General features: G+C 41.1%; 1 protein-coding gene and 1 pseudogene across 1 annotated transcript in view; one reads left to right on the top strand and one right to left on the bottom strand.

The window, feature by feature from the left end:
• trappc11 (trafficking protein particle complex subunit 11) overlaps positions 1-22,938 on the top strand; it is a 151,990-nt gene that overhangs the window by 55,096 nt on the left and 73,956 nt on the right. The window contains exons 10-11 of the mRNA XM_060915249.1: positions 14,746-14,893; positions 19,753-19,846. Coding sequence (XP_060771232.1) covers positions 14,746-14,893; positions 19,753-19,846 — 242 coding nt within the window. The remainder of the gene's footprint in view (positions 1-14,745; positions 14,894-19,752; positions 19,847-22,938) is intronic.
• On the bottom strand, positions 11,438-14,044 carry LOC132875702 (uncharacterized; annotated as a pseudogene).

Raw genomic sequence — 22,938 nt, 5'->3', positions numbered from 1 at the left:
AAAACAAAACCGTTATTCCGAGATAACAACATAATTAATTCAGGTTGTCGAGAAAACAACACGACTAATTCGAGATCTCGAGAAAACAAAACCGTTATTCCGAGATAACGACATAATTAATTCAGGATGTCAAGAAAACAACACAACTAATTCGAGATCTCGAGAAAACAAAACCGTTATTCCGAGATAACAACATAATTAATTCAGGTTGTCGAGAAAACAACACGACTAATTTGAGATCTCGAGAAAACAAAACCGTTATTCCGAGATAACGACATAATTAATTCAGGATGTCGAGAAAACAACTCGACTAATTCGAGATCTCGAGAAAACAAAACCGTTATTCCGAGATAACGACATAATTAATTCAGGTTGTCGAGAAAACAACACGACTAATTCGAGATCTCGAGAAAACAAAACCGTTATTCCGAGATAACGACATAATTAATTCAGGATGTGACGCGGTACGCGGTGGTCCGGACTACCGTTGTGGTCCGGACCACGCCGTTTTCAGGTGTGGTCCGGACCACCAAGTTCAGAAGACAAATAAAAAGTTGGTAAAATTATTTTTCACTTCCCTCGTGGCAGCTCCCACTTTTTTACATGCGTTAGAACTGGTATCTTTTATTGCGCGTGTGTTTTACGCATGCATTTCTCTTCCGGTTTGAGAAAAAATAACAAATGATGTACGACTTTGTAAAAAAACTCGTATTAAATGACAAACACAGTATGATTTTGGTAAGTTTTTATTTATATCGTAATATAATACAGCATACGGTGAACCGGACCACAATCCAGGAAAAATAATTAATTAATGCCCTCGTTTTGTATGGAAAATACGGTGATCCGGACCACTGCGTACCGCGTCATGTCGAGAAAACAACTACTAATTCGAGATCTTGAGAAAACAAAACCGTTATTCCGAGATAACGACATAATTAATTCAGGATGTCAAGAAAACAACACAACTAATTCGAGATCTCGAGAAAACAAAACCGTTATTCCGAGATAACGACATAATTAATTCAGGATCTCGAGAAAACAACACAACTAATTCGAGATCTCGAGAAAACAAGACAATTATTCCATGATCTCGAAAAAACAAAACAATTATTTCATGATCTCGAGAAAACAGCTGAGATTTCTAGCAGAGCTGCGCCCCCTGTGGGTCAGACAACGGAGACTTAGAAATTGGCGGACATGTAACAGAGCGGAAATGGCTTTTTACGATGCCTTGAGAGAGAGGGGGGTCCCAGAGGAGATTATTCCAGAAATTCTAATGACCAAAGTTGCGTCTATACAGAATGAGAAATAACCCCAGAGTCAGCATATCACAAGTCTCTTGGCGCACCTGAATGAACCATTTCTCAGCTGTTTACTCGAGATCATGAAATAATTTTGTTTTTTCGAGATCTCGAAATAACGGCTTTGTTTTCTCGAGATCTCGAATTAGTTGTGTTGTTTTCTCGAGATCCTGAATTAATTATGTCGTTATCTCGGGATAAGGTGAATAAAAAAAAAAAAAAGGATTATATGAAGGGCCTCTCTCGGCTTCCGTATTTATGTATACAAATATATTTTAAAATAGCCTGGAGCCCTAGAGAAGTTGTTGGTACCCTGGGAGAAGATTATAAATAATCGGATTGGAGTGATATTTCAAACTGATTGTTTAACCATAATTAGCGTCCTACATGTCTTCAGTCTTATCAGCCTGTTTAAAAGGAGAAAAGTCGTCACTCTGCCGTTTGGTCTCATTGTGTGCACCACGTTGAACATGGACCACAGAAAGCAGAGGAGAGAGATGTTTGAGGAGATCAGAGAGAAAATTATAGACGAGTGCATACATGTCAACCCCTTTGGGCGTCCACCTGTAGTATCAGACGAAGAAATCCATAAAATCCTCATAGCCTTCGAATCGCACCAAACTTAATAAATAAAATAAGGAAATATAACTTGCCTGAGAACTTTGTCCAGCATGTCTGTGACAGTTCGTGTAAGTGGGTGGAGCACAGAAGGACGGCAGGACAGAACTGAGTTCTCAAAACTCTTTTTATTTTTAGCTTTTCAGCTTTCCACACTCTCCCAGCCACACACTCAGACACACGCACACGCATCAGCCGTCTAGGTGTGGAGCGAGCTCCCTCTGCTCTCGCTCTCTCTCCTTAAATAGGGCGCGGTCACTGGGAAGACACACAAACACATTAATTAACGACAGGGGTAGTGATTCTGCCACTTACCTTCCCTGACTCCGCCCTCCTGTCACAGGCCGGCGCTTGACCACGCCCCCGCTGCCACAATGTTGAAAATCGCCTCGCCCGTGCCGATATTGCACACGGGCATGTCTATGATTCTTGACTTCGCCCCTCTGTTTATGTCGAAGATCTGCACCAAAACGGCCAGTCGCTTGTCCGTCTTTTTGTCATCGGATTCGTCGATCATCAAGGAAAATGGCGACGTCCGGCAGTGCTGGATGATCGGTAGTGTAGCTTCGGGGGCCAAGCTCTTTTTGATTATTTGCGTTGTTTTGGTGCGCCTACAGCTGATAGATTTCGCAATCGTACTGTCCGTGCAAATTCGCAGCAACAGTTCTGTCAGGTGATCCGCAACGGCTAGCGGCAAATTGTGCTGAGCAATAAAGTTACAGATCGTGACTTCTGCTCTTATTACACTTGTTGGTTGATCATCGGTCTTAGGCTTTGCAAACATCGTCATTTGCGGCTGGTTCTGGTGCAAATTTCGCTGATGTAGTTTGGACCTCATGTCGTAAACTCCAGACGCCGCAACTTTTATATCTCGCACACAAACTGTGCAGTGCGCATCCTCCTCGTTTTTCACCTGAACAATGACGCCATTAAATGTCTCCTTCCATTCAGGAAGATACCGTCCGCCGTATCTCATTTTCTTTCTCGGTGTTCCCATTTAGAGGTCTGCGCGGCTCGGATTTTTCAGTCCTGGTCCCGCCCGCGCCCGCATTGTGCAGTCCCACTCCCGCCCGCGCCCGCGCCCGCAAAGAATTATGATTTTCAGTCCCGCTCCCGCCCGTGCCCACAAAGAATTATGATTCCCGTCCCGTCCGCGCCTGCCATATTTTATCCCGCTCGCGCCCGCAAATCCCGCATGATGCAGACGTTCGCGTTATTTCTCAGGAAAGTTCTTGTCTTGACACAGCGTGATGGTGCCCCGCCCTCTACTTTGAGTGGATTTGAGCATAAATATCTACAGTTCACGTTAACGTTTGTTATTATTTACCTTGTTTCTGAATTCAGCATGTAGTGTCTCTCATAATAATAATTAGTGCTGTCAAGCGATTAAAATATTTAATAGTGAATCGCACATTTTTGTCACATGAGAAACCATTGTAATTCTCTGATCAGCATAAAAAAGTGAATGGGCTTGCTTTGTACCAATTTTTTTTTTTTTTTTTTTTTTAATTGCAAAGCAGAGCTAGCAAGAGACCCATGAGTGAACAACTCTAATCAGAGAGACAGGTTACACAGTGACTGTAGGCTTGACTCAATGCTATACCAGAAATCCTTCCTGTAATATGCAAATTTGGCCGCCTCTGATTGGACAGCCAAATTTGCATATTACAGGAAGGATTTCTGGTATAGCATTGAGTCAAGCCTACCGTCACTGTGTAACCTGTCTCTCTGATTAGAGTTGTAGACTAAGGCAGCTGGGCCATAGAAGGTTCACGCTGCATGCTGCACACTACACGCTACACGATCACGTGAAGAACCGGACCCTGGGCCATTAAACTTCATGCTTGGATGTTCACGTGTTGCGTCTGTTCTACTTTGACCGCAATATGGACTCTTCGGATGACGACGATTGCCTCATTCTGCTTTTACTGAGACAGAGGAAGAGAAAAAGGAACAGAATTTGGAGCCGAGAACACTTCCTTCTGAGAGAAACCCGTGGAGAATTTCACCGAACATTCTATAATCTGCTTGACAATCCCGATGAAGAACTATTTTTCAATTATACCATTCAATTATATTTTTTCTGAAGTTTTCCCCTGAAAGCATAGAGTTATCTCCCTAGACCCGTTCTGATTGGCTGGCGCAGCGGTGACCGCATGCATTGACTGGAATTTCCATCTTCACGCCTAGAAAAAAGTGTGCATGTTCATTTCACGCTTCACGCGTGAAGTGTGCAGCGTGCAACGTGAACGCCGTTCTATGGCCCAGAGCAAGTCATGCTACGTTTGTCCACTTTTCTTTACACGCGTGTAGCGTGTAGTGTGCAGCATGCAGCGTGCAGCGTGAACCTTCTATGGCCCAGCTGCCTAACGCAACAAGTAAATCACTTCAATCATGGTTCTCTTGCTAGCTGTGTGTGAACGGCAAGTCATTAGAGTTATCAAAGGATTTCCCGTTAGGGTGATCAATGGCAAATTTAAGATGCCATTCCTCACTCAATCTGACTCTCTCTGCAAATTTAGGCATCTTAAAATGTTTTTATTAATGCCAAATAAAATATCCAGCACAAATTATATATGATAGACATAAATTAATAGTTTATAAATTTTATTTCAAACACGTTTTTAGTTAGCGGGACTGCAGTTTATCACTGCTCCTGTCCGCACCGCATATGTTTACTCGCGCCCGCATATGTGCACTTCCGGTCCCGCCCGCGCCCGCAATGAGCTTTCAAAATTTGTCCCGCGCCGCACTGCTTTGCGGCGGGTCCTGCGGGACTCCCGCGGGAGTGCAGGGCTCTATTCCCATTCTTTCACTCAGCAGACGCTATTCAAAATCTCTCAGGTGTAAACAATGTCGCTCGTTCGAACAATGACCGTTTGGCGTGTTTAAATGCAGATCGTGCACATGACCGGAACGAGCAAAGTCTCGCAGTCACGATACTTGATGAGGCTTGAGGAATAAACATCCGGTTTCACATAGTCTGGGTTATCTGCCTCTGCATACACGCTGTTCTTTGTCTATAAATCGAGCTTTTGTATGTTTTTGTGACGATCAGCTGACAATGTTCAAGTAAGATACACAAAATAAATTTAGGTCAGAAAATACTGAGAATCCGTAAGACTTTGTTTGTACGCCCTTTAAATGAGCTAAAATCCGTATAATTTCCAGACAATCTGTATAGGTTGACATGTATGAGAGTGTTAAAGGTAAAGGTGATGAGACCTTCTCCGAGCAGCTTGATGTTCCTGTGACTCCAGCCGCAAATATTATTAAAGGTGCCCTTCCACCAAAAACATTTAATACTGGCTCTTTTTGAAATACCATAGTTCACTCCAAGTTGCATATGCATGCGAAAATGTAATTCTACCCCCATTCCCTGTATTAGCTTATGAAAGGAAATAGTCGGAAAAACGAGCGGATCTGAAAAAGCCCTACGATCTTACATCACTTCGTAAATTAGTATTCACGGCCTCGCCCACCTTGGCTTGCGACCACCCACGGTAAGGAAGTTTGGATTTACGCGCGAGGAGAGATAGCAGAGCCAGTGTTGCCAGATTGGGCGGTTTTAAGTGCATTTTGGCGGATTTGAACATATTTTGGGCTGGAAAACGTCAGCAGTATCTGGCAACACTGAGCAGAGCCCATCTCGTCAGTAGCTAACGAAGAGGACCTAACAGCACAGGGTTTTTTCTAGAAAAATTTAGTATGAGGGCGCTCACCATGGCGAGGGAGCAAAGCGGGGGGGGTGCCGGTTGTCCATCCCCGCCCTCCGCCATGCGAAGCCTTTGAAAAATTGAGGCTATCTGAGGGGGAAATTGTAACAAATTGTCTGTCAACATTGAAAAAGAAGTCGTCTTCTTCTGCCCCGGACAGTCTTTGGCTTTCTTCCGTTTCGTGCCGCGGGATGACATCTTTAAATGCCCGAGTGTCAACAAAAACAACTCGCGAATTACTTCTGTCAAAAGCTCCCGCGCCGGTGGGTGAAAGGTCATTCAGTCTCGAGAAATCTCGCTCTACAATTCAGCTGACCTTGTATGTAACCCATGTCAAATCTCGCGAGAGCAGCCACGACAAGTAAACAACTAAACAACATGGCGGCTCGGTCTGGAAAACGCCGCTTCGGATTGTTTTTGCACCGTCTGGCGGTGTATCTACTATGATTGGAATATTTCTGGAGTAATTATAACGTATTTGATGGTCAGACACATTGTCACGTGGTGTTGCTGGGATGTTTTCACGGAGAAAAGATCGTTTTGAGATCAACTGCATGTTGTGCAGTAGCATATAAATGCATGGCCTAAGTGTGACTTGGGGTTCAATCAGCATTTCGGTAAGGGGGCGCAGCGCCCCTGTTCCCCGCTTTAGACGAAAGCCTGCAGCAAGTTCAAAAAACATGTCTGAACAAGTTCGTGCCTGTGTTATTTGTGGCAGTAAGACATCAACGTTGCATTTCTTGCCCAAGATAGAAGAGCTGAAGAAGAAATGGTTGGAATTTATCTTTGGAACACCACCAGCGAAGTATAATGCAGCATTAGTACTGTGTTCTGATCATTTCAACCACAGCGACTTTTCAAACTTTGGTGCCTTCAGTAGTGGTTTTGCTTCGAGGTTGCTTTTAATACCTGGATCTGTGCCGTCAAGACGATCGACCACCAGCTCACAAGCTGTAAGTAAAACATGAACTACTTGTTCGAAGGTTTTTGTTACAAAATAGCATGTTCATATTCTCCACGTTAGCATGCATGACATGGTCACAAGCTCGGCAGGGATGAGTTTTTCGCTTTTTCTGAGTAAAAGACGACCTTTTTGTATTATGCCAAATCCACTGAGAATTTTTTTTTTTTATTAATTTCGGGGGGTTGGGGTATGTTCCTTCATGCTGTTCAAACTTTATTAACTCCAACGATGTTTACACATTATTTGTAAGTCGCCATCTTTAGTCTTGTTTAAATCTCGTTGAATATGATGTAAAATTCGTGTTCTCTACATTGTTATTGGTCAAAACATCGACGTCGAGACCATAATAGTCAATCAAAACAGTTTTTACAAAGACACCCATGTTTTTTTTTTGTTTTTTTAAGTCACTCGTTCATGTTGTTTGTTTGTTCTGTAAAAACCCAAACATTTGTTGAATTTTTCTTATTTCCTCGCGTTGCACCTCAATGACGTCAACGCGCGGTATTTTTCCCTTCACGGTTTGTTCCTCCTCTCTCGCCGTACTAGGACACCCACATCTGCTTGTTCTGACTCACTGGAGGTAGCATCACAGTGCTGTTAGCCAATCAGAGGTAACACGTTTACATGTCATGAATATTAATGAGGAAGAGCTGAAATCCTGTCGTTCTCCTGCCACCCACTCCTCCACCAAACTAGAACAGCCTGAAACAGGAGAACCACAGCATTTTTTTGTTCACCAAAACCGGCTCACAGGGCATTCATTCATACTAGAGACCACCGCACAATTAATGAAAAAACGATGCAAGGAGACCTTTTTTTTTTTTAAGATGTTTGGGTTCCATGGGACTGGAGCCAACCTTCCTGGATGTGACCGCAAGAGGAAAATCCATCACAGATTGACCAGAAGGATAGTGCCAATGGTAGACAAAAAGCTAAGGAGATAAAAGTTGAACTCCAAGGTCAAGGTACATCAGTGTCTGATTGAACCATCCATCACTTTTTGAGCGACGGTGGGCTCAATGGAAGAAGACCCAGGAGAACTCCGTTATTGAAAGGGGGGGAAAAAAGTCAGACTAGAATTTGCTAAAATGCATCTTGACAAGACAAAGTTCTGTCCATGTTGCACCAACTTGCAGACTTGTTGAATTTGAGTACGCCGAGGCTGGATTGCAGTCTCTGGGATTTTTAGAACTGAATGGCCTTGAGCTATAAAAAGTGTTGGGAGAACTAACTTGATATAAAATGTTCTCCACACACATGCACATGGGAATGCTTTCTTGGCATCCAGTCTTCCTGTTTACCTGCAGCTTGCCATTTTTCTCGTCTTTCTGGATTTGCCAGGAAGCGGTGGAAAGTTAAACCAGGCTTCTCTCCACGTCTGTTATTGCATCCAAAAGCACTACGGGGAAAGCTGCGGCCAAATGGTTAGAGAAACAGCTTTGGGACCAAAAGGTCACTGGTTCAATTCCCTGAACCAGCAGGACTGGCTCAAGTGCCATTGAGCAAAGCACCTAACCCCCAACTGCTCCGGCAAGAGTGGTGGCGTACCTTGTGTCTGATTAGCCAGAGAAAAACTGATGATGCGATTATCAGTTCGGGCAAGAACCCGGCCATAACTAACTAACTTGTAACTAACTTCTGGGCTCGCTGGGAAGTGGTGGAAAGTTAAACCAGGCTTACCTCCACATCTGTTATTATGGTCTCTGGCATTGTTCTTTTACATGCAACTTCTACAAGTTTGTCTGCAGATGTTGACTGAATTGGGTTTACAGTCGCTCAGGTACGCTTGTGCCAGTCAGTAGGGGTGTTCACATGGCACATATTTGCATCGATGCTACACCGATGTATTTTGTTGCGATATACACCGGTGTAAATTTTGTGGAGCGTTCACACGTCACAAACCTGCTTACTAGAGAGAAGCGTGTTAGCACCGGTGCAGCCCCACTTGCGTTCACACGGCAGTTTTTGCGACCGTGCTATACGATAGTAATAATGCGGAAATGAAATATGCGCATGCGTGAAAATGTACTTCCTTTTCCCGCCTTGTTTGTGATTGATATATCGAAAAACCATGGTTTATACTTCTCCAGACAAACTTTTTACGTTGTGGTCTATCAGACACCGTAAAAGGGTAAAAGAGAGAAAGGAAAGGTTGCGCAACTACAAGAGAGCACGAAAACAACGCATTCTACAATTCATTCGGCAACAAATCGACAACTTCGTGTCGTTCATGGCCATGTGGACGGTTGTCATGGCATCGCCAAGCGCTTGGAAAACAACGTGGATGAAGATGCGCAGTTCTGTTTGGTGGGAGAGAATTGTCAACGGATCGTTTACTCATTCAGACTGGATATCAAACTTCAGAATGAGCAAGGAAGCATTCGGATATTTGTGCGCTAAGCTTCGTCCATCCCCCTCACGTGTAACGACTGTCATGCGAGTGCCGATCAGCGTTGAAAAACAGGTCGCGATCACCCTATGGAAACTGGCTACGTATGTAATCAACTCTCCTCACGCGTAGCGAGTCTACCCCTGTAGCGTTCAGACGTCCCATTTTATATCGGTGCTGCCCCGCAAACTAGCATTTACTCCAGAGTAAATTTCTTAAACCACCTCCCGAGCAGGGTTAGATTTGCACCGGTTTAAGCAGCTTTCAGGGGCTACACCGGTATAACTTTGTACCGTGTGAACGCTCTACCGGGGCAGCCCTGGTGCTACACCGGAGTAAAAGTTGCCGTGTGAACACCCCTGTTGTCAAACAAAGCTCGTCTGGCAATATGGCCGTGTAAACAGTTATGATGATGTCATGTGAAACTTCCCAATTGGGAATTCGCATCACCCACAGAAGAAAAAATGAAGCTTTCAAAGAAAAGAACACAGTACCTACTATGAAAAACGGAGGAGGCTTGGTTATGATTTGGGGCTGCTTTGCTGTGGCACGGGGTGCCTTGAACCTGTGCAGGGCACGATGAAATCTCAAGACTATCAAGGTATTCTGGAGTGAAACGTACTACCCAGTGTCCAAAAGGTCAGTCTCAGGTCATAGGTCCTCCAACAGGATCAAGAGCCCAAACGCCCAGCTAAAAGCACTCAAGAATGGTGAAGAGCAAAACGTAGGACTATTCTGAAGTGGCCTTCTGTGAATGAGCCCTGATCTGAATCCTATCAAACATCTCTGGAAAGAGCTGAACCATGTAGTGTGAAGAAGGCACCCTTCAAACCTCAGGCAGCTAGAGCAGTTTGTTCAGGAAGAGTGGGCCAAGCTACATGTTGACCGATTCAGAAGTCTCATTGAGGGCTACAGAGACCGCTAGTTAGCAGTGATTGCTGCTAAAGGTTGTGCAACAAACTAAGTTAAGGGTCCCATCATTTTTGTCCATGCCATTTTCATTTCTTTTGGTATGCAAAATATTCAGCTGAATCAAAAATCAAATGCAAAGTCTGATTTGTTTTAAACATGGAATAAACAATGATGGATGCCATTAACTTTTGTCAGTGGCACGGTGGTGTAGTGGTTACAACAAGAAGGTTCTGGGTTCGAGCCCAGTGTCCGACAGGGGCCTTTCTGTGTGGAGTTTGCATGTTCTCCCCGTATCTGTGTTGGTTTCCTCTGGGTGCTCCGGTTTCCCCCACAGTCCAAAGACATGCGGTTAGTCTAATTGGCTCCTCTAAATTGCCCTGAGGTGCGAACGTGTGTGAATGGCTGTTTCCCAACCCGGGAATGGAACAGTTGCGGCAAGAAGCACATCAGGCGTAAAACTATGCTCCAATTAATATGACCTGTGGATCAGTGGGGTCCACATGGGCCCCGAACCTGGCAACAGTGCTGGACAAAGAGGAAGAAGATGCCATTAACTGTTGTCAGTTTCAAATTATGTCAGAGATGGTTGTGGGTGTTTTTTTTTTTCTTTTTCCCTTTTTTTTGGTGGAAAGATACCAACAAATTTGTTTGTCTGTAGCAGCAGCAACAAGAGCAGCTAAGAACTTGGTGAGCGCAATGGGTGCATATGATGCACTGCAGTGTTGAGGTGGTGTTTAATGTCAGACTGATTGTTTCTGATGAAGGTAAGGTTTCCCTGAGGGGCGGGTGGGTGTGGTTGATTTGTCCCCACGCGCGCGCACACGGACTGTAGTTCATAAGCCTGAGTTATAATGGAGGTTATAAGAGGTTTTATTTCTCCCTTTATAAACAAAATGGCTGTTTTTCCTTTTGTGGCTCACCAGTGAGTTTTCTACATCACCCACAGACCAACCTGCACTCGCTCACTTTTTCTTTTTTCTTCTTTCTTATCTGCTTTTTTCTTTTCTTATCTTCTTTCTTTCTTTCTTTCTTCCCCTTTTTCCTTTCTTTTTCTTCCCTTTCTTTCTTTTTCTTTCTTTTTTCTTCCCCCTTTTTTCTTTCTTTCTTTCTTTCTTTCTTTCTTTCTTTCTTTCTTTCTTTCTTTCTTTCTTTTCCTTCCTTCCTTCCTTCTCCTTTCTTTTTCTTCCCCCCTTTCTTCCCCTTCTTTCTTTTTCTTATCCCCCTTTTTTCTTTTCTTTTTCTTTTCTCTTATCCCTTTCTTTCTTTCTTTCTTTCTTTCTTTCTTTCTTTCTTTCTTTCTCTTTCTTTCTTATCCCTCTTTCTTTCTTTTTTTCTTTCTTTCTTATCCCTCTTTTTCTTTCTTTCTTTCTTTCTTTCTTTCTTTCTTATCCCTCTTTTTCTTTCTTTCTTTCTTTCTTTCTTTCTTTCTTTCTTATCCCTCTTTCTTTCTTTCTTTCTTTCTTTCTTTCTTTCTTTCTTTTTCTTCCCCCCTTTCTTCCCCTTTCTTTTTTCTTTTTCTTATCCCCCTTTTTTCTTATCTCTTTCTTTCTTTCTTTCTTTCTTTCTTTCTTTCTTTCTTTTTCTTATCCCTCTTTCTTTCTTTCTTTCTTTCTTTTTTTCTTTCTTTCTTATCCCTCTTTTTCTTTCTTTCTTTCTTTCTTTCTTTCTTTCTTATCCCTCTTTTTCTTTCTTTCTTTCTTTCTTTCTTTCTTTCTTATCCCTCTTTCTTTCTTTCTTTCTTTCTTTCTTTCTTTCTTTCTTTCTTTCTTTCTTTCTTTTTCTTCCCCCCTTTCTTCCCCTTTCTTTTTTCTTTTTCTTATCCCCCTTTTTTCTTATCTCTTTCTTTCTTTCTTTCTTTCTTTCTTTCTTTCTTTCTTTCTTTCTTTCTTTCTTTCTTTTTCTTATCCCTCTTTCTTTCTTTCTTTCTTTCTTTTTTTCTTTCTTTCTTATCCCTCTTTTTCTTTCTTTCTTTCTTTCTTTCTTTCTTTCTTATCCCTCTTTTTCTTTCTTTCTTTCTTTCTTTCTTTCTTTCTTATCCCTCTTTCTTTCTTTCTTTCTTTCTTTCTTTCTTTCTTTCTTTCTTTCTTTCTTTCTTTCTTTTTCTTCCCCCCTTTCTTCCCCTTTCTTTTTTCTTTTTCTTATCCCCCTTTTTTCTTATCTCTTCTTTCTTTTTCTTATCCCTCTTTCTTTCTTTCTTTCTTTCTTTCTTTCTTTCTTTTCCTTCCTTCCTTCCTTCCTTCCTTCCTTCCTTCTCCTTTCTTTTTCTTCCCCCCTTTCTTCCCCTTCTTTCTTTTTCTTATCCCCCTTTTTTCTTATCTTTTCTTTCTTTTTCTTTTCTCTTATCTCTTTCTTTCTTTCTTTCTTTCTTTCTTTCTTTCTTTTTCTTTCTTTTTTCTTCCCCCTTTTTTCTTCTTTCTTATCTCTTTCTTTCTTTCTTTCTTTCTTTCTTTCTTTCTTTCTTTCTTTCTTTTTTCTTCTTTCTTATCCCTTTCTTTCTTTCTTTCTTTCTTTCTTTCTTTCTTTCTTTCTTTCTTTCTTTCTCCTTTCTTTTTCTTCCCCCCTTTCTTCCCCTTTCTTTTTTCTTTTCTCTTATCTCCTTTCTTTCTTTCTTTCTTTCTTTCTTTCTTTCTTTCTTTCTTTCTTTCTTTTCCTTCCTTCCTTCCTTCTCCTTTCTTTTTCTTCCCCCCTTTCTTCCCCTTCTTTCTTTTTCTTATCCCCCTTTTTTCTTATCTTTTCTTTCTTTTTCTTTTCTCTTTCTTTCTTTCTTTCTTTCTTTCTTTCTTTCTTTCTTTCTTTCTTTCTTTCTTTTTTCTTCTTTCTTATCTCTTTCTTTCTTTCTTTTTCTTTCTTTTTTCTTCTTTCTTATCCCTTTCTTTCTTTCTTTCTTTCTTTCTTTCTTTCTTTCTCCTTTCTTTTCTTCCCCCCTTTCTTCCCCTTTCTTTTTTCTTTTCTCTTATCTCCTTTCTTTCTTTCTTTCTTTCTTTCTTTCTTTCTTTCTTTCTTTCTTTCTTTCTTTCTTTCTTTCTTTCTTTTCTTCCTTCCTTCCTTCCTTCTCCTTTCTTTTTCTTCCCCCCTTTCTTCCCCTTCTTTCTTTTTCTTATCCCCTCTTCCCCCCTTTCTTCCCCTTCTTTCTTTTTCTTATCCCCCTTTTTTCTTATCTTTTCTTTCTTTTTCTTTTCTCTTATCTCTTTCTTTCTTTCTTTCTTTCTTTTTCTTTCTTTTTTCTTCCCCCTTTTTCTTCTTTCTTATCTCTTTCTTTCTTTCTTTCTTTTTCTTTCTTTTTCTTCTTTCTTTCTTTCTTTCTTTCTTTCTTTCTTTCTTTCTTTCTCCTTTCTTTTTCTTCCCCCCTTTCTTCCCCTTTCTTTTTTCTTTTCTCTTATCTCCTTTCTTTCTTTCTTTCTTTCTTTCTTTCTTTCTTTCTTTCTTTCTTTCTTTCTTCTTTCTTTTCCTTCCTTCCTTCCTTCTCCTTCCTTCCTTCCTTCCTTCCTTCCTTCTCCTTTCTTTTTCTTCCCCCCTTTCTTCCCCTTCTTTCTTTTTCTTATCCCCCTTTTTTCTTATCTTTTCTTTTTCTTTTCTCTTATCCCTTTCTTTCTTTCTTTCTTTCTTTCTTTCTTTCTTTCTTTCTTTCTTTCTCCTTTCTTTTTCTTCCCCCCTTTCTTCCCCTTTCTTTTTTCTTTTCTCTTATCTCCTTTCTTTCTTTCTTTCTTTCTTTCTTTCTTTCTTTCTTTCTTTCTTTCTTTCTTTCTTTCTTTCTTTCTTTTCCTTCCTTCCTTCCTTCTCCTTTCTTTTTCTTCCCCCCTTTCTTCCCCTTCTTTCTTTTTCTTATCCCCCTTTTTTCTTATCTTTTCTTTCTTTTTCTTTTCTCTTATCTCTTTCTTTCTTTCTTTTTCTTTCTTTTTTCTTCTTTCTTATCTCTTTCTTTCTTTCTTTTTCTTTCTTTTTTCTTCTTTCTTATCTCTTTCTTTCTTTCTTTCTTTCTTTCTTTCTTTCTTTTTTCTTCTTTCTTTCTTTCTTTCTTTCTTTCTCCTTTCTTTTTCTTCCCCCCTTTCTTCCCCTTTCTTTTTTCTTTTCTCTTATCTCCTTTCTTTCTTTCTTTCTTTCTTTCTTTCTTTCTTTCTTTCTTTCTCCTTTCTTTTTCTTCCCCCCTTTCTTCCCCTTTCTTTTTTCTTTTCTCTTATCTCCTTTCTTTCTTTCTTTCTTTCTTTCTTTCTTTCTTTCTTTCTTTCTTTCTTTCTTTCTTTCTTTTCCTTCCTTCCTTCCTTCTCCTTTCTTTTTCTTCCCCCCTTTCTTCCCCTTCTTTCTTTTTCTTATCCCCCTTTTTTCTTATCTTTTCTTTCTTTTTCTTTTCTCTTATCTCTTTCTTTCTTTCTTTTTCTTTCTTTTTTCTTCTTTCTTATCTCTTTCTTTCTTTCTTTCTTTCTTTCTTTCTTTTTTCTTCTTTCTTATCCCTTTCTTTCTTTCTTTCTTTCTTTCTTTCTTTCTTTCTTTCTTTCTTTCTTTCTCCTTTCTTTTTCTTCCCCCCTTTCTTCCCCTTTCTTTTTTCTTTTCTCTTATCTCCTTTCTTTCTTTCTTTCTTTCTTTCTTTCTTTCTTTCTTTCTTTCTTTCTTTCTTTCTTTCTTTCTTTCTTTCTTTCTTTCTTTCTTTTCCTTCCTTCCTTCCTTCTCCTTTCTTTTTCTTCCCCCCTTTCTTCCCCTTCTTTCTTTTTCTTATCCCCCTTTTTTCTTATCTTTTCTTTCTTTTTCTTTTCTCTTATCTCTTTCTTTCTTTCTTTCTTTCTTTCTTTCTTTCTTTCTTTCTTTCTTTCTTTCTTATCCCCTTCTCTCTTCCCTGTCTTTTTGCAGGTTCCAGGCATTTGGTGATCTGTTTGATGAGGCGATTAAACTGGGCCTCACAGCGATTCAAACGCAGAACCCTGGCTTTTACTACCAGCAGGCTGCGTGTTACGCCCAGGAGCGCAAACAGCAAGCCACCCAGCTCTGTAGCCATGAGGTAGTGACACCACACACACACACACACACACACACACACACTCTCTCTCTCTCTCTCTCTCTCTCTCTCTCTCTCTCTTATCATACACTCGCATTCCTTTCCACTCCAGCTAGCTCACTGTGACACAGCATTCTCATTCTTCAGTGCTTCTCAGTTGAGCAATAAGAGAATTTGCTTCTAAACCAGGGCATTAATCTCTTGAGTTTTTAAAGCTGCTCCTGAAAGCATTGTCTTGTAGAAATGTCTTCAAACATCATGTGATTTATTCTCACCCTGAGACACTGCCATAAACATAGCACTTATTTGTTTATTCATCCCTCCAGGGGAAACAATTTTTAATCCACCATGTTTGTTTTTTGTAAGTTGGTTCAGTGTATGGCTGTTTCAGCATCACTAGTTATTGTTGTTAAATCAAATCCCAAGTGTCAGCTTCAAATCTTGTCTGGTGTGTCTGGTGGCCAGACATTCTACTGGAAATAATCATCTCAAAAGCAGAGGAACGGTTCTGTTTTGCTTTGTGCACATGTACGTATGCGCCGAATAATCGGGATGAAATCCATTAAATATAATAAACTTCATTTCAAGTAATAAAATGACTTACGAAAGATCATAATTACAGTAAAGACAATAAAGAAATTGCTCGAACTAATAGCTTTAATCCAAGGTTTATATTCTGTCACGTTGTTTACATGACTACTTGTATAAATAAATGCCGAACATAAACACGCACTGTTTCTGTTTTGGTCGTTGGATCTATTTGTCAGGCATGTAATTGTGTAGAATTTAGTGGTGGTGTCATGGAAACTTGCTCACAAAAAAAAAAGGTAAAGGATTTGCAGAAAAGTATAACCCCCCCCCCCTTTTTGCCTCCGCCACTGTAAGGCGCAGGAGGCATTATGTTTTCGGGTTGTCCGTGCGTCCATCCGTCCGTCCTGAAACCTTGTGAACGCGATATCTCAAAGGCTAATGAAAGGAATTTCACCAAACTTTCACCATTTGTGCGCTTTGGGACAAACATGAACTGATTAGATTTTGAGATCAAAAGGTCTAAGGTCAAGGTCACTGTGAGGTCAGATGTCTGTCCGAGAACCTTGTGAACACAGTATCTCCAAGGCTAATAAAAGTAATTTTACCAGGTAAAGATTACTGTGAGGTCAAATGTCCCTCCCCAAATCACAACTTAATAAGGCGTGTAGTCCAGTGTTTCCCAACCTTTCTTGAGCCACGGCACATATTTTACATTCGAAAAATCCCACGGCACACCACCAACCAAAAATGTCACAAAAAGTGTGTGTATATAATCATCTAGTCTCAATTTACTCAGTGTGAAACCCGGGCCTGTTTAGTTGAACACAAAGCTGATATACTTGCAGGAATTGAAGAAAGACACACACGAAGAGCTTCCTCAACAGCTCTGAGTCACTCTCCTTTTTTAGTTTTTATAGCAGTCACGCTTGAAAAGCCCAGCTTGCATAGATAGGTTGTGGAAAATCACCTTTTTTGCTTTCTTCTGACCTCTACTCATACTAGGGCCTTCATCTGGGTCAGAATTTTCTCCAGGACCCAGTTTGGATTGTACTTTTTTTCTTTTCAAATATTTATCCATCGCTATCACCGCTGTCACACCCGAAGCATTACTAATTCTATTGTTTGAATGGCAATAGGTAGATACACAGGTTAATTAGCTACCTGCTGCCATCTAGTGGAAGAGTATTTAATTGTTCTGCTTGTCACTATACGTCGCTGGCATAGACGAACGAAGACAAATTATTTGCAGTAAATAAATAACTATTTTCAGAACAATTAAGTGAAATTGGATAATTTGCCACGGTACACCTGATGATCTCTCACGGCACACTAATGTGCTGCGGCACAGTGGTTGGGAATCACTGGTGTAGTCTACTGGGCGGAGGCATCCCCATAGACGCCGTTGGCGTCGAGTTCTATCTAGTTTTTTTTTTTTAATTGAATCAAACTTCAGAAGTGACTCAGTCTACAGAGTGATAGCTCTTCAGGCATAAGGTTTATTTTCTACAGTTTCTACTCAATAATCTCATCAACATTTTCCGTTGGTCAATACTACATCTCGCGCTTCTTATTTTGTATAGACCAGGCCAAGCCTTCCAGTACACGAATGCACGATTCAGGAAGGGTTAAAACATATGATAAGAAGTAATACAGATTGAACAAGACACTATTCATCGTGTACAATACATGATTCAGGGTGACTGCAGCCAAATCGGTTCCAGGCTGCAGGTGCAGAGCAAACACACCACCTCATAACATGATCCTTAATGCAGAATGAATAACTCACTATTCACTGTGTACAATACATGATTCAAAATGACTTTGGCCAGACCAGCATGACACAAGATAAAGGATGATCCATGCTGCAGGTGCAGAGCTGAGTACAGCGCAAGGACAAATACACACTTCGGAAAGACTGATTCAGAATGACGAAGCAGAAAATAATATTAGGCAATAACTTTTCAGTTCGAGCAATCTCAGGTTCTTTATTGTATTTACGATCTTTGAGTCATTTTATTATTTTAAATGAAGTTTATCGGATTTACTTTGAATAAAATCATCATTTGTTTTGTTTAATGTGAAATACTCACTCAGTATGATTGTGTTTGTGATAAAGACGACACTATTTATGGACGGTTTGACGATCATGGTTGTCTTTTTGAATAACGCAAACTAACTCGTACAGTTCGGTCCAGTATATATGCCGGAGTTTCTTGTACCGTTCTTTTACACGGACACACCAGCCCTACCTACAGCACTAATGTCTCTGAGAGAGGCTTATAAATATTTCAAAGCCTTTCCCACGCCGTGTGGCGCATAGGGCGGCTCCGACCTCCGTTTCCATAACCCTCGCATCTGTGTTGCAGCGTGCCTTGCCAGACAGCGGTAGGTACCATTTTTATGATGGTCTTGGGTACGACCCGACCGTGAGTGGAACAAGTGATCTCCCGATCAAGAGGTGGACAAGCCAACCACTAAGCCACTCGCTGGTCTTTATAAATGTTTGTAAGAGTCATATTCAGGCTCAGTTTTGACCTTGTGGTCATTTCATTAATCCTACTTTTATTTTACTGGTTAAGCTCGGAATTTTTTTTTCTTTTTTTTTTGGCAAACTCCGACAGCATCCTTTGTCTGTCAGAAATGTCCTTTCTGGAAAACCCTCGCTATATGATGAGGTTCTAAATGGTTTTATTTTTTTTTTAAAGAAAATATTTCTCTTTTGAAGCAGAATACTCTGTTGTTGCGCAGGGAAAATCAGGACTTGAAACAGATGTGGGACACATTTGCAGCAGAGCTTCACTTGTGGTTGAAATGCGTGTCCGTCAAAAAGTGTCCTCTCCTGAAAACCACAAGGATAATCACCAGTTCAATTGTTATTACAGTCACCACCGTGTACAAACATCACTACAAAGTAGTTGAAAAGTTGTACTTGACATATATCACATGCATTTCAACAGTTTTTCACTTCGTTATCCCCCGCTGTCCGAAAGGCCCGAAGGGGGATTATGTTGTCGCGTTGTCTGTCCGTCCGTCCCAGGAAGGGTACTCACTTTCTGAAATCAACTCCTCTCACAATTTTTGGAGGAATTTCACAAAACTTTGCAGGATTCTTTGTTATATGTCGGTAATATGCATATTGTGATTTTGTTCAATTTGGTCACATTTTACCAGAGTTACAGCCCTTGATTTAACAAAATTATACTTTGACAAATTCATGAGAGTGTTTTCCTTCTGAACTCAACTCCTCTCACAATTTTTGGAGGAATTTCACCAAACTTGGTAAAAGGTCTTGTTATATATCGGTAGTACGCATATTGTAATTTCATTCAGTTCGGTTGCATTTTCCCAGAGTTGTGGCCCTTGATTAACAACCTTGCACTTTCACAATTTCACGAAGGTGTGTTTTCCTTCCGACATCAACTCCTCTCGCAATTTTTGGACGAATTTCTCGAAGCTTGGCAAAAGGCCTTGTTGTACGATGGTAAGACACATATTGCAATTTAATTTTGTTTGTGAAAATTTTCCCAGAGTTTTGACCCTTGATTAAATAACTTGTACTTTGACAATTTCATGAGGGAGTACATTCTTCTGAAATCAACTCCTCTCACAATTTGTGGAGGAATTTCACCAAACTTGGCAAAAGGCTTTGTTATATGACAGTTATATGCATATTGAAATTTCGTTTAATTTGGGCAAATTTTCCCAGAGTTATGCCCTTAATTATTAACAAACTTGTACTTTGGCAATTTCACCAAGGTGTGCTTGCTTTCTGAAATCAACTTCCCTCACAATTTTTATTCCCCGCTGGCCGAAAGACCCGAAGGGGGATTATGTCATGGCGATGTCCGTCCGTCCCAGGAAGGGTACTCGCCTTCTGAAATCAACTCCTCTCTCAATTTTTGGAGGAATTTCATGAAACTTGACAAGATTCTTCATTGTATGTCAGGAATACACACCATTACAATTTCGTTCAATTCTGTCGCATTTTACCAGAGTTATGGCGGAGTTACCAGTGGGGGATATTGTGCTCTCGGAGCACTCTTGTATAACTTGCCCTTGTGAGCTGTAAGAAAGGTGGTCAGTTTTAGAAATGCACTATACACTGTTCTCTCCTCACAAGTAACACACCTGTAACACATCTGACCTGTAGCTCTGAAATTCTGCGCAGTTCATTTCCGTTTCAAAAGGCCGTGTCTGGCAGCCGACAAACACACAAATGAGGTTTGAGTTTTTTATTTTTTTTTTTAAAAGACTTGTGGACCTGGAAAAAAAAATACCGTGATTGTGAAACAGCCCATAACGATGCATATTTATTATAATCCTTTCTGTAGTCCAGTGTGAGTTTTCCAACACCGGACCCTTTGGAGACGAACGCCGGCGCTCTGGATTTTTATGGACAGAGACCATGGAGACAAGGCCATCAGAGTGAGTGTCCACACCATTGTTCACATATACTCACTTGTGTACGCCTGGAGGATTAAATACACTCAGTTTTCAGTAGCTTTAAATCAGTTTTTAAAATTGATTGATTGACAGGCTGCGAAATGATTCGCTTTCATTTTGTAACGTATAGCAGTGGCGAACTGTTACTATTAGAGCTGGGACTTGAGCTCAGCCAAAACTTTGCCAGACACCAAAAAAAGCACCAGGGTAAAGGATTTTACAAGGGATTAGCGGCAGGCTGCCAGGTCGCTCCGTTGTGTGTAGCTGTCGATGTTTGATTTGAAAAGTAACTAAATAAATTACACAGGGAAATGAATCCTTAAGTCAGAGTGAAAAATACTGTAGGGAGCGTACAGTGTAGAAATCTTAGGCCCTGTCCACACGGCAACGGATTCAGGTGAATCTGATAAAATTGTTTATCGTTTCGGCCTGGCGTCCACACGGCACCGGCGTTTTGGGTGCCCCAAAACGAAATCTTTTGAGAACGGGTTCCAGAGTGAAAAAATCTGGCAACGGAGCCGTTGCGAAGTCGTCTGGATGAGTAGAACGGATTTGTTTACGATGACATCACAACCACATGTGCTTCACGCCGGGTAGAAGTGTAACGAACTCGATGCGAGTTGTCAACAAATCCTATAACTTGGTTCATGAAACGCGCTTACAAAATATTTTCACTGTGAATATTTATTGTGTAATGGTGCAGAGAGAGAGAGAGAGAGAGAGAATAGCCCTTAGGGCAGAGTCAATCCCGCCAGCAAAAATAGGGGGGAAAAAAGGAGCGATCTCACCTCTTCAGATGTTGGTTTAAGTCCGACAATACATTCCTCAAAAAGGGCGTAGAAGAACAAAGTAATCCATCAACGTGTAGCATTCAATTTATTCCGGACCATTAAAGATTTCTGGAGGACATCAGAATGTTGGCGTACCGGCTTCCATCTACCCCCGTTCATTCCTCTTTCCGCGTCTCCATTCAAAAAACGAGCATGTGATTTAAAGGGACTATATCCATAGGATAGGGAGTGAGAAAGTGTGTGCATGTGACCGGGATAGTCACTGTGCGCATGCGCAGTTATGCGCATGCGTCTACTTCTATTGTTCTGGTGTCTCCGATGGGACCGTCTTACAGCGCACGTAGAGGTGTGGCATGTGTATTGCATCGTTTTCAGCAAGCGTTGCGTTGCCATATGAACCTGATATTTTACTGATCCGTTGCCCATGTGGACGCGATATTTAAAAAATCTCGTTGTCGTGTGGATGTAGCCTTAGTTTCTCGGTCGTTAGCCTGTGCTACTTGATCTCGATAGATAGCACTGGCTTGACCGCTTTATTAGCATTTGCTAACACTACTGATGAAAGCTACACCAGCTGGAAGGTGACTTCACTGCTGCACTGACAGTGTCGATTCACGGTTAAAGTGCATATCACGGGTAAATTCAGGAGCAAGATCAGTGTAATTCTCCTATTTTATATTGAACTTTGGTCAAATATCTGTAACACTGCATTCTGTGCAATTTTTTACCTTGCGCAATACCAGAAAAATTCAGTTGAAATCAAGCCAATTGAGGCGAATTGGTCCGTTGATTTTCGTGATGTCGCGTGCGGGACGCCTCCCTCTGAATCCTACGTCAGCACTGGTTCGTTTATGAGAAAACGACCTGGAGGTTTTCTGCAAATTTTTTCAACGTTATTGCGTAATTATTAAAATGGTTAACAGATGTATCGTAGGAGGGTGTAGCAACACCAATCTTGATGGGATTAGTACTCATCGTTTCCCAAAAGACCGGACAATGAGAGAGAAATGGGAGCGCTTGGTCTACACAGGCTGTGCACTGAAACCGTGCAAAGCTCTCGCAGCCTGCTGGCGCTTCCGCAGGTCACGTCACGAATCTGGCTCCAGACTACCTTGGGATTTTTCCACACGCGTTTTATTCTGCTGTAGACAGATGGCCTTGTGCAAAATCACCCTTCTGGATGAGTGTGTAAAGGGACAGACTTTCATATAAAAAACAAATTGGTCCAGGAGAGCCACTTTTTAAGCTCACATTGGCCTTCGAGAGGGTCTAGGGCGATAAATGTTTGGTCCCTCCTACTATAAATCAAAATCTGATAGATGACTGATTAACCAGTCACTTCCTACATAAACATGCACTGCCATGGCCTTCTGCCTTCTAAACTCTTCTCAGCAGAGAGGCAACTAGGGATGGCGAAAACTAAAAAAAAAAAAATCTTGACCGACCACCGAGCCTCATTAGCCGGTTCAAGTCGGTTAACCTACGAGTTTAAAATTCTAGAATTGGAATTATTAGCATCTATTCTAAATCTAACCGCGAGCATCCGAACATTCAGTCCCAGTCGCTGCTCTCCACTCACATTACCTTTTCTACAGCGCGAAACATAGAGGCCATGTACACACGTAGCCAGGTATTTTTAAAACTGAACATCCCCCCCCCCTCCGTTTATAAAAACGTTTTATCCACACCACCTCGTCTTCGAAAAAAATTCCTTCCACGCATAACCGAACATCTGCGTTTTCAATCACATTCATAAGCATTCCAAACCTGTAGATGGCATTATTTCCCCAAATCCTACCCCCTAATCACATCAGAATAGCCCTCTGTTGGCGTCACTTCCGCCTAAACATAAAACATGGCGCCAAGCTCGTTCGTCTGGACAGACTCGGAGACAGAACTGCTTCTAAACACAATTTTGGAGTATAAACTTGAAAAGACGCAAGAAAACGTTGATTGGGAATCTTGTCAGTAGCTGGACTTCTAAAATTAAACATGTAAATAGCACCTGCACAATAATTAACGCTTTCAAGGCACTACTCCGATCCATTACTGCTTAATCTGGCTTCTGCAGTAAACAAAGGTCGCACATTTGACGTCAGGGCAGATTTGTTGTCATTTTTTTGGCGCAGATTGTGACGTTCTAAAACGCAAACCTCCGGTTATCTCTGTCTACACGAAAAGGCATACACGGAGTTTTCAAAAATCTTCACTTTGCCCGGAGTTTTTTTTAAATATTCGTTTTTGATGTGTTTTCATGTGGATGACAGGCCAAAACGTAGAGAA

Source organism: Neoarius graeffei, chromosome 2, assembly GCF_027579695.1.
Source record: "Neoarius graeffei isolate fNeoGra1 chromosome 2, fNeoGra1.pri, whole genome shotgun sequence".
NCBI classification, from domain to species: domain Eukaryota; kingdom Metazoa; phylum Chordata; class Actinopteri; order Siluriformes; family Ariidae; genus Neoarius; species Neoarius graeffei.
This window is presented reverse-complemented; position numbering and strand designations above follow the sequence as displayed.